General features: G+C 48.9%; 1 protein-coding gene across 2 annotated transcripts in view; it reads right to left on the bottom strand.

Moving 5' to 3' along the window:
• Positions 1 to 12,104, bottom strand: part of LOC140198044 (uncharacterized) — a 176,829-nt gene that overhangs the window by 51,670 nt on the left and 113,055 nt on the right. For both annotated transcript variants that reach the window (XM_072258884.1, XM_072258885.1), the window contains exons 25-29: positions 10,761 to 10,953; positions 6,827 to 6,883; positions 2,753 to 2,818; positions 2,561 to 2,662; positions 1,884 to 2,105 (exon numbers count right to left, since the gene is read on the bottom strand). In XM_072258884.1, the coding sequence (XP_072114985.1) occupies positions 1,884 to 2,105; positions 2,561 to 2,662; positions 2,753 to 2,818; positions 6,827 to 6,883; positions 10,761 to 10,953 (640 nt within the window). The remainder of the gene's footprint in view (positions 1 to 1,883; positions 2,106 to 2,560; positions 2,663 to 2,752; positions 2,819 to 6,826; positions 6,884 to 10,760; positions 10,954 to 12,104) is intronic.

The following is a 12,104-nucleotide window of genomic DNA, read 5'->3' as shown; positions in this document are numbered from 1 at the left end:
GTTCTTTCCTAGACATTTATTTACCATGTATTTTATTGCACTGCTGCCATAAAGTTAACAAATTTCACAACATATGCCATTGATAATTAATCTGATTCGGATTTCTCTACAGGGTACTCGGAGGGAGGACACACTCGAAATAAACTTAAAAAGAATAAATGTAACCATCCCGCTTAAAGCCATCCTGCTCTGTCTCACCTCAGATACAAAGTTCCACAGTTCTAGAAAGATAGAACATAGAACACCACAGCACAGTACAGGCCCTTCAGCCCACAATGATTTAATCTACTCAATCTAACCCTTCCTTCCTCCATGACCCTCGGCTTTTCTATCATCCATGTGCCCCTAATATATCTAGCACTACCACCAGCCCTAGCAGTGCATGCCACACTCTGTGTAAAGAACTTACCTCTGACATCTTCTATCAGCTTAAAATTATGTCCCCTGCTGTTAGACATTTCCACCCTTGGGGCTATCCACTCTGTCTATGCCTCTTATCATCTTATACACCTCTATCAAGTCACCTCTCATCCTCCTTCACTCTAAAGAGAAAAGCCCTAGCTTACTAAAGATATCCTCATAAGACATGCTCTCTAATCCAGGCAGCATCCCGGTAAATCTCCTCTGCACCTTCTCTAAAGCCTCTACATGTCTTCTGTAAAGAGGCAACCAGAATTGAGCACAATATTCCAAGTGTGGTCTAACCAGTTTTTATGGAGCTGCAACGTTACCAAGCGGCTCTTGAACTTAGTTCCCCAGCTAATGAAAGCCATCACACCGTACCATTTCTTAGCACTTTATTACGGTTCAGAGTAAACTCACCAAGCTGCTATGAGCTGCTCTTTTGGATTTAAATTCCTTTTTAATCTTGTTCTTTTTGGGGAGAGAGTTCAAATATTTAGGTTATTCCCACGATGCATTATAACATCTCAGCTAGAACTACCAGGTTTGACAATCCCATATAGATGGAGAATTGCTGTGTTTTGCAAACAACTCTTAGTGTCATGTTATTCATCTGACAGACAAAGAAGACCACATTCTATCTGCAATCTTTATATATTCTGTCTACGATTTCCTACAATGTTCAGTGATGCAGAAGCAGAGTTGACATCCAGCATCTCCCAACACTATTCAGGGAAGACATCAGTGCTGCTCAAATCTTAACCAATTACTGAAAGCTGTCTTCGCTTTCGGGGCCAATTTCAATCATCTCTGTCTTTAAATTTAACATTAAGAGAACACAGGTTTATTGGTGCACAACAGTCTATTTTTATATTAAAATAATCTGCTAACAGAGTATTTTGAATCATAGCAGAATCTGAGCGGAATTGACGGGGTACGTACTAAGATGCCTTTTCCTCTCCATAGAGAGATCATAGTTTGAAGATAAAGGGAGCACTGGGGTGAGGAGAAATGTCTTCATTAGAGGCTGGTGAAGTTTTGGACAGGGCTGAGGCCAGTGGTTTTCTGAGCATCGAGGAGGACGAGGATCTGGGGATTTGGAGAGCAGCTCAAGCATGAACTTACTGAATAGCGGGGCAGGCTTGAGAAGATGGCTGATGAACTCTTTGATGGCTTCACTAAAACGCTGAACACTGTTGAAAAAACTGAATACAGAGTCAATGTTTCGAGCCGAGATCTTTCATCAGGACTGACGATGGGTCTCAGCCTGAAGCACTATTCCTTTCCGTACATGCTTCCTTGTGAGCTGAGTTCATCCATCACTTTATGTGTGTTACTCTGGATTTCCAGCATCTTGTGTTTCCGATTAGCTCCCCTAAACCTTCTGTGCTTACAGGAAGCCTCTCCAATTGCCACTTCCCCTACCCCTCTCTGGAACCGGTGTTAGGGTCCCGCAGCTGTGGGACGAGCCCACTCCTTACCTGGGAATCCGATCTTGCCTTCATCTCCAGGAATTCCCTTCACTCCGGGCTGCCCCTGGGGTCCGGGCTCTCCTGGAAACCCAGGCTCTGCTCCGATCACGTCCCCATGCCAGCCCTTCAGCCCAGGTTGACCCTGACCTCCAGGCCGGCCCTTCGGCCCTTCTCGCCCTGGCAGGCCTGCCACGCCGGGCTCCCCCTTCCTGCCTCGCGGCCCGACGAACCCTGCAAGAGGGAGAGAGAAGCTGACCGTTGGTTCTCGTGTGAGCATGCAGGGATGGTCTCCGGAAGGGATATCAGACAGCTGGGGCTGACCTGGGGGTGGAGGGGGAGAGGGGGAGACAGGGGCATGTGAAACATTGGGACAGGGAAAACTGCGATCAGAGGCATGGCTACCATTTGGGACAGGTGCCAGAACCAGAAGAGGGGAACTGACCATCATGTTCACACTGATCAGCGGTCAGAGAAGGGTGAACTACCACCTCACTACAGGACAGAGGGGGGCCATTCAGTCCACTAAGGTTGTGCTGGAATCATTGGCAGCCTTGTGCTACACCACAGATGACCGTGTCTGCCCCTCCACGGACCAGACTCTGACTTGCACGCCATCTCCACGGTCATGGGGCGGTGGGGGGGTGAAGGGTCTCCCTTACGGCGGAAAAACTTCCCTTATGGATTACCTTCTGGGCCTGGAATTCCTGGTCCTGGGACTCCGATGTATCCTTTCCGCCCTGGAAATCCTTGCCTGGATATTCCTGGCAATCCTTGCTGACCCTTTTCACCTGGAATGGGACAGTTGTTTTGAAGTAAGGTGTCCACAGAACACAAGGTTTAGTGGTGCCCATAGGGCAGATCAATACACCTGGCCATACCTGTCTCTCCAGGTACTCCTGGTGCTCCCGGCACTCCTGGTTGTCCTGGGATCCCACAACCAACACCTGGGAAGATTAGTGTGTAACAGTCAGAGGCCTAGCAAATCTCCATCAATAAATAATTCTAGTTAAACTCCAAACTTAACCAACTCACAGGCTTCATCTTGCTCACCATTCATATGCGCTGATCACTCACGCAAGACCAGATCCTGCATGGACTCTGTCTACACTTCCTACTGTGACGGGGTCCTGAATTACCTCTTCCTAGAGATGCTGCCTGCCTGCTGCGTTCACCAGCAACTTTTACGTGTGTTACCTGAAATTCCAGCATCTGCAGATTTCCTCATGTATACCCCTATGAACTGTGCTTTTGAAAAGAGAGAGAGAGAGGTGCCCAACACAAACACCTTGTTAAAAAGAGAGAGAGAGGCGAAGACTGCTCACAGTATGTTTATACTTTCTACAAGGATGCTGCCTGCTTGGAAATTCTTACAGAGAGAGAGGGGGTGAGCTGTTTGATGGACAGCTAGTATTCAGCGCGGTGAGATAAATAGAAGGTCAGGTGATAGACCTGCAGACACATGGTTTTGGACACTGAATAAGCTTTGTTGTGCCCATGGAAAAGGTGGGTTTTGGAGGATCGATCAGGCGGATCGATCAGTGGCTCTCGCATTGTGAAAAGGGCGTGACCGGTGGGGAGTTATTTGTGTGTCCAACCCTCGCCTGGGTTGATAATTCCACCACAGAAGAATGGTCCCCTTTGTTGTGGTCACAGTCGGTGACTTCAAAAGGTTTTCGGAGGACAACGGGAAGATCGACGGCGTCAGCTCACCTGAAGACTCAAATCCCTCCCTCTCTCTCTCTCTCTCCATCACTACTCAACTCAATACCACAAACTGACCTGAACTTTACTCATCATCGTAAGACTATCTATTTACCCCTAGACTTGAAGAAGCTTGGTTTTCACATATTTCCACACTTACTTATATATAACCATTGCTAACCTGTTTGATTTATCTGCATTTATATTACTGTATTGCGTAGTTACTAATAAATACCATTAGTTATTAGCAATACTGGACTCCAAAGTGTTTTCCATTTCTGCTAGATCTTTAACCCCGTCATGGGGTACGTGACATTACTGCCTCAGTAAAGAAGCGAGCATAAGCAAAGACTTCACCCACCCCTGATGTTTCTCTTCCCCACCCCCCCACCCACTGGGCTGTTGAAAAAAAGTCTGAAAACACATACCATCAGGCTCAGGGTCAGATTCTAACCCAATGTAATCAGACTCTTGAATGGATCTCTTGTACAATAAGATGGACTCTACCTCACAATCTATCTTGTTATGATCTTGCACTCTGTTTACCCATGTTGCACTTTTTTTGGTAATTTTTATACTTTATTCTGCATTGTTATTTCTTTACTCTAACTCCATTCACTGTGTAATGATCAGATCTGTAGAAACGATATGCAAAATAAGCTTTTCATGACAATAGTAATAATTTATGAGATACAAAAGCCTGAAAGCACGTTCCACCACCAGGCTCAAGGGCAGTTCTATCCCGCTGTTATCTGACTACTGAATGGACCTCTCACACAATAGTGATGGACCTCTGATCTCCCAAACTATCTCGTTATGGCCTTGCACTTTACCGTCTACCTGTACGGGACTTTCCCTGCAACTGTAACACTTCATTCCGCATTCTGTTATTGTTTTTAATAAAAGCATAGACTATTTCCTAAATGGAAAGGAAATTCAAAAATTGGAGGCGCAAAGGAGTCCTAGCGCAGGATTCCCTATCGGTTAACTTGCAGGTTGAGTCGGTGGTGAGGAAGGCAACTGCAATGTCAGCATTCATTTCGAGGGGGCGAGAATATAAAAAACAAGGATACAATGTTATAAGGCACTGGTGAGGCCTCACTTGGACCACTGTGAACAGGTTTTGGGCTCCTTATCTAAAAAAAGATGTGCTGACGTAGGAGAGGTTCCAGAGGAAGTTCATGAGAACGATTCCAGGAATGTTAATGTATGAAGGCATTTGATGGTCCTGGGTCTGTATTTGTTGGAATTTAGAAGCATGGGGGGTGGGGGGGGGGAGGCGGGAGGAGCTCATTGAAACCTATCGAATGTTGAAAAAGGCCAAGGTAGAATGGACGTGGAGAGGATGTTCCCTGTGGTGGGGGAATCTAAGACCAGAGGGCGCAGCCTCAGAATAGAGGGAGGTCCATTTAGAACGGAGATGAGGAGGAATTTCTTTAGCCGGGGCGGCTGTGGAGGCTGTTATTGGGTATGTTTAAAGTGGATGTAGATAGATTCTTGATTAGTCGGGGAATGAAAGGATATGGGGAGAAGGCAGGGGATTAGGACTGAGAGGGAAATGGATCAGCCATGATGAAATGGCGGAGTAGACTCGATGGGCCAAATGGCCTAATTCTGTCCTTATATCACTTTTGTGTCACCTCAGTATACTTATGTACAGAATAATCTGTCTGGATGGCACGCAAACAAAAGTTTTTCTCTGTATCTCAGGACATAAAAATAAACCTAATAAATAGTAAATTTTACACCAGTAACAAATGTATTCTGCTCACACTTAAGTGCCCTGAAAAGGTGGGGCATTAGTATGAGCTGTTGCCCTGAACAACTGCCCATCATCTGGTGAAGATGGACCCAGAGTGCATTTGGGAGCTTTAGACCCAGTGACGGTGAAGGAACAGCAACAAATTTCCCTGTCACGGTGGGGAGGGGAATCTGTGGGTGATGGTGTCCCCTGCACCTGCCACGCTGGTCTTTCTGGGAGGGGCCGGTGTAGCGTGGTGTGCAGCGCAGACGATGCACACTGCAGCCACGGAGTGCCGTGCGGGAGGGAGAAGGTGTTTGGGGTGAGTAGTTGGGGCACTGGTCAAGTGGACTTCTTTGTCCAGCATGGTGTGCTAAGTTGCATTAATGTTGGCACTCTGCTCGCCCAGAGTCCCATCACACCCCACCAATGTGCACCGTAGGCAGTGGGAAGGCCCTGGGTGCCACTCGACACGAGATACGTGGCCATGATCTGATCTGACGTGGTTCCGTGCTGTTGGTCAGTGGTAGCCATGGAGTTTTCACGGTGAAGGGTCTGGCAACGTGGCCCTCGGAGCTGGACTTGACCTCAGATCCACTGCGGAGTGGGAGTGATGAGATCAACACCACAGGGTATCCGAGGGGCCCTCCTGCTGCTCGCGTGGCTGAGGACAGACTCAGAGGTGGAGCTGGGGCTGGGGATCTTGTGTCCACTGGCTCGACAGGGTGAAAGCCAAGAGATACCATTACTGGCTCATGGGCATCCTGCAAGTGGGCATGCCGCCTGTCTCAGATGTGGAAAATACCCTTCAGTCCCATGAAGATCATCCGGGGATGCGATGCCACACTCTGGAAGACTGTAAGGCAGAGCCTCTTGAAGAAGGAGGGCGGAAGTGATCTCCCTGCACATCTAACTCAACCAAGCGGGATACTACTGCGGGAATGGCGGAGCAGACTCGACGGGCCGAATGGCTTAATCCTACTCCTCCGTCTTATGATCTTATAGATCAGGCGGATTTGCAACGTGCCAGCTCCTGACTCTCTGATCAGGAACACTCTCCCACAGAAGGTCAGCTGACAGAGCTGCTAACCTTTCCAAGAAAATGTTTTTAACTTTCTCTCCTCTGAGAAATAAGAACCACATCAAACTTAATGCCAAATGTAAGGTATATTTAGCCGCTCATGACTGGAATGCCACCTACTCCCTTACACCACACACTTGAGTCAAGGGATCAAAACCTGCTTCTCTCTTTACATTGGAGGGTCCATTTCATTACCTAAAAGGGTTAACCCTTAACTGGCCAGGCACTGGTCTTTTGGTCTCGGCCCGAAACGTTGTCTCTTTATTCCTCTCCATAGATGCTGCCTGAGCTGCTGAGTTCCCCCAGCATCTTGTGTGTGTGTGTTACTCTGGATTTCCAGCATCTGCAGAATCTCTTGTGTTTACAGCTGTCTGCATTTGGAGTTCAACAGTTTTTAACTACAAAAGACAAGGAAGGTCCACGCTTTACCTGCTGGGTAATCCCCTTCTCCCCTCCATGCTTCCGGCTCCGTGGGGCACTCCGCAGCTGTTTAAACAGACAGGACACAAGGATTACACTGAGCTACAGGTGATGCTGGAGACTGTGATAATCTCTCATCAGCACAGGCTTGTAAACAAAAGTGTCGAACATGTTCCCTGAGCATTTCACAGTCTATTCTGCAGCTAGGGAGAATCGGCCAGCCCTATTTCCGAACCCAAATCTCCGTGGAAGAAGTGGAGAAATTAATTTAACACATCTGGGGATTCAGTGACAGAGGATGAGTTGGAAGGTGACGTTGGGCAGGCTAAGACTTTATTCCTTGGAGCACATGAGACTGAGGGGTGACCTAATAGAGCTGTATAAAATCACGAGGGGCACAGAAGGGTTGAAACACACAGGCTTTTTCCCAGGGAAAAGAAACCAGAAACTAGAGGGAATTGGTTTAAAGTGGGAGGAGAAAGCTTTAAAAGGAAAACCTATGGCTATCTGATGTTATGTTGTGCCTTGATCTAGAGAAGATTCGTCGTTCGATCTCTGATTCTAAACATGATTTTCTAATGTTATGGGGACCCTTTCTGAATTACTTTCATAATCTCTGAACTGTTATTAAAGTATGGATCTGAGCCATTATTATTATATCATATGGTAAGTTATTTTTCTTTTTTCTTCTCTTTTTTTTCACTAACCAGCTCATTTTGGTAGTGGGGATAGATTTTTTTAAATGAAATACGACTATTTTATTTTATTTCATTTCATAATTCAATCTTTTTTTCTACATGATTGATTTGGAATATGGGATACTGGGATCATATTACTGTGATTTAAATGTAATGTAATCATGCAATTTATATAATATCAATAAAAATATTCAAAGAGATAAAAGGAAAACCAAGGGGCAACTTTGTTACGCAGAAGCTGGCATCTGGGAGAAGCTGCCAGATGAAGTGATTAAGGTGGACACAATAATAATGATTAAAAGGCACTTGATTAATGGATAGAAGAGGTTTAGAGTGATATGGGGAGGACGGTCATGAAAATGATCCCAGGAATGAAAGGCTTAAGGTTTGGGGAGCGTTTGATGGCTCTGGGCCTGTACTCGCTGGAGTTTAGGAGAATGAGCGGAGATCTCTTTGAAACCAGTTGAAAGGCCCAGATAGAGTAGATGTGGAGAGGATGTTTCCTATCATGAAGGGGGTCTAGGAACAGAAGGCACAGACTCTGAATAGAGGGACATCCATTTAGGACAGAGATGAGGAGGAATTTCTTTAGCCAGAGGGTGGTGAATCTGTGGAACTCATTGCCACAGCAGGCAGTGGAGGCCAGGCCACTGGATATATTTAAATCAGAGGTTCATAGATTGTACTTAGTAAGGGTGGCAAAGGTGATGCAGAGAAGGCAGGCGAATGGTGTTGAGAGAGATAGTAAATCAACTACGATGGAATGGCAGAGCCCTCTCGTTGGGCCAAACAGCTTAATTCAGTTCCTATGCCATGGTCTTATGGGCCAAGTACAGGCAAATAGTCCAGGGTTGAGCCAAGGTGTATTACTGATCTAGGCAGTAGGTCATACACCTCCCTCATCACACTGCTCCCGATGTCCAACAACACTTTGATCAGACAATTCCCATTCCTGCTTTCAAATTTCCAAAAGTAAAGCGGGGACCTACCCCTGTAACCTCCTCTAGCTGCTGACTAAACCGGGGGGGGGGGGGTTGGGCAAAAGGGGGGGGGACTGCAGAGACTGGGGAGGGGGCCTCTGGAGGGGCTGCCAAGGGAGGTGGTGGACGTGGAAGCACTCACAGGGTAGGAACAAGGGTCTAAAGCAGGCAGGTGGCATTACTGTCAATGGGCATCAGGTTCAGCATGGGGAATTGAGTATAAGAGCAGAGAGGTCCTTCTGCAGCTGTACAGGGCCCTGGTGAGACCATACCTGGAGTACTGTGTGCAGTTATGGTCTCCAAACTTGAGGAAGGACATTCTTGCTATTGAGGGAGTGCAGTGTAGGTTCACAAGGTTAATTTCCGGGATGGCGGGACTGTCATATGTCGAAAGATTGGAGCGATTGGGCTTGTATACTCTGGAATTTAGAAGGCTGAGAGGGGATCTTATTGAAACGTATAAGATTATTAAGGGATTGGTCACGCTGCAGGCAGGAAGCATGTTCCCGCTGGTGGGTGAGTCCAGAACCAGAGGCCATAGTTTAAGAATAAGGGGTAGGCCATTTAGAACGGAGTTGTGGAAAAACTTTTTCACCCAGAGAGTGGTGGAGATATGGAATGCTCTGTCCCAGAAGGCTGTGGAGGCCAATTCTCTGGACGCTTTCAAGAAAGAGATGGATAGAGCTCTTAAAGATAGCAGAATCAAAGGTTATGGGGATAGGGCAGGAACTGGATACTGATTGTGGATGATCAGCCATGATCACAGTGAATGGCGGTGCTGGCTGGAAGGGCCGAATGGCCTACTCCTGCACCTATTGTCTATTGTCTATTGCCCCAAAGGGCCTGTTTCTATGCCGGACCCTGTAACATTTTGTGAAGTTGATAGCTCTGGATGCAGGGATGATGCTTCACTGCTTAGGGTGTTGAGAACCCAGGACCGGTTCTCAAAGTAAGGTGCCAGCCGCTCAGAGCAGGAGAGGAAAATAAATTCCTTCCCCAGGTAAAGGGAGTTTTTTTTGGAGGTCACGTTCTGACACAGGTACCAGAGGCTGGACACTTGGTGTTTGCGGAAGACTCCTTTGGCAGTGTTCTCCCTTTGGGGAGGGTGCGATGGGTGTCTCTGACACATAGCAGGATGATCCCTACAGCCTCTTGCCCGGGGACCTGTCTGAGCCCAGTCTGTCAGATGGTGTAGGCTGCTGGGGACCACACAGCCATCTCAGAGGCAACACCGTTGGCAGATCAGGGACAGGTCATTGCAGAGAGAGAACAAAACAGTATGGGAAGGTGCTTAGTGCGGGACTGTGCTGAGATGGGGTCAGTGTGGGAATGCGCTCAGCGTGCGATCACGTGTTCATTGTGGGATTGTGTACTCCATGTGGAACTGTGCACTCAGCGTGGGACAATGTACTCAGTGTGGGACTGTGCTGAGGTAGGGTCAGTGTGGACTGCGTACTCAGCGTGGGACTGTGTACTCAGCATGGGACAGTGTACTCAGTGTGGGACTGTGCACTCAGTGTGGGACTGTACACTCAATGTGGGACTGCGCACTCGGTGCGGGACTGTGTACTTGGCGTGGGACTGCGCTGATGATACGGGATCCTGGTCAATACTGGAAGCGGCCGGTGTGGGACCATGCTGAGGCAGGGTGAGTGTCGGACCATGACCTTAGTGTGGCACCGTGTGGTCAATGCTGGTCAGACTATGACCTTAGTGTGGCACCGTGTGGTCAGTGCTGGTCGGACTATGACCTTAGTGTGGCACCGTGTGGTCAGTGCTGGTCGGACCATGACCTTAGTGTGGCACCGTGTGGTCAGTGCTGGTCGGACCATGATCTTAGTGTGGCACCGTGTGGTCAGTGCTGGTCAGACTATGACCTTAGTGTGGCACTGTGTGGTCAGTGCTGGTCGGACCATGACCTTAGTGTGGCACCGTGTGGTCAGTGCTGGTCAGACTATGACCTTAGTGTGGCACTGTGTGGTCAGTGCTGGTCGGACCATGACCTTAGTGTGGCACCGTGTGGTCAGTGCTGGTCAGACTATGACCTTAGTGTGGCACCGTGTGGTCAGTGCTGGTCAGACCATGACCTTAGTGTGGCACCGTGTGGTCAGTGCTGGTCGGACCATGACCTTAGTGTGGCACCGTGTGGTCAGTGCTGGGACAGGCACAGCCCCTCGCCGACTACCCAACATCGCATGCTAGTGGTCACACCCATACCATGGGTGACTACCGCCCCAGACACATATGGGGGTTGGACACACTTACCTGGGTCACCTGGTTCACCTGGATAACCTTCTGTTCCAGGGACACCTTCGGCTCCGATGTCTCCAGGCAGCCCTGGACTCCCATTGGGGCCTTGGAATACTAGCCCAGGTGTGCCTGGGAATCCCGGCAATCCCTTCCTGCCACGAGCGCCTGGGATCCCTGGGACACCAGAGGGTCCTCTCTGTGCTTCACCCTGAAACATCAGATGCGTGACCAGAGGGAGCAACAGGAACTTCATACTTCAACACACAAAACCTGCGTTCCCACAGGTCCAGAGGAACTCTTCGCCGTTCACGGGGGGTGGGAGCCTGACAGGCCTGGTAGGTGGGGTAGGGTAAAACTGAGCTTGAGGGAGCAGTGGGCTTTGAGGAGCAAGAGGTAGGGGGGCAAGGGTAGGAAAGGGTAGGGGTAGAAATGAGGTAACATGGTTCAGTACCCGTGTCCTGATCCCGCCACCGCCTCAGCAATCTCCCACTGTTCATCACTCCCACGGGAGGGGTGTCCAGTAATTCGGGGAGTAGGGGGTGACAGGTCAGACAAGGGCAGGGAACGCCGTTAGGAGAGTGAGGAAGTGATTCAGACGTTGGTCCACAATGGAAGTCCCTTTACAGGAAGGCCTTCCTTTGTACTTAGGGGACAGGGAGTGGAGGCTGCTGCGCAGAACAGTACACTGGAATAAATTCCATAGTTTATACACAGATCTCCAGCCTTCCAGGAGGGTCTCAATCCCAATCACATACTGGGGTCTGGGTGTAGATCACAGTTCAAGGGTGATTACACACACTGGCATCCGGGTGTAGATCACAGTTCAGGGGTGATTACACACACTGGGGCCTGGGTGTAGATCACAGTTCAGGGGTGATTACACACACTGGGGGCCTGGGTGTAGATCACAGTTCAGGGGTGATTACACACACTGGGGTCCGGGTGGAGATCACAGTTCAGGGGTGATTACACACACTGGGGCCTGGGTGTAGATCACAGTTCAGGGGTGATTACACACACTGGGGCCTGGGTGTAGATCACAGTTCAGGGGTGATTACACACACTGGGGCCTGGGTGTAGATCACAGTTCAGGGGTGATTACACACACTGGGGTCCGGGTGTAGATCACAGTTCAGGGGTGATTACACACACTGGGGCCTGGGTGCAGATCACAGTTCAGGGGTGATTACACACACTGGGGTCCGGGTGCAGATCACAGTTCAGGGGTGATTACACACACTGGGGTCTGGTCACAGTTCAGGGGTGATTACACACACTGGGGTCTGGTCACAGTTCAGGGGTGATTACACACACTGGGGTCCGGGTGTAGATCACAGTTCAGGGGTGATTACACACACT

The sequence above is a fragment of the Mobula birostris genome, chromosome 5 (genome assembly GCF_030028105.1).
Source record: "Mobula birostris isolate sMobBir1 chromosome 5, sMobBir1.hap1, whole genome shotgun sequence".
Lineage (NCBI taxonomy): Eukaryota > Metazoa > Chordata > Chondrichthyes > Myliobatiformes > Myliobatidae > Mobula > Mobula birostris.
Note: the sequence above shows the minus strand (reverse complement) of the source record. Positions and strands in the feature narration are given on the sequence as shown.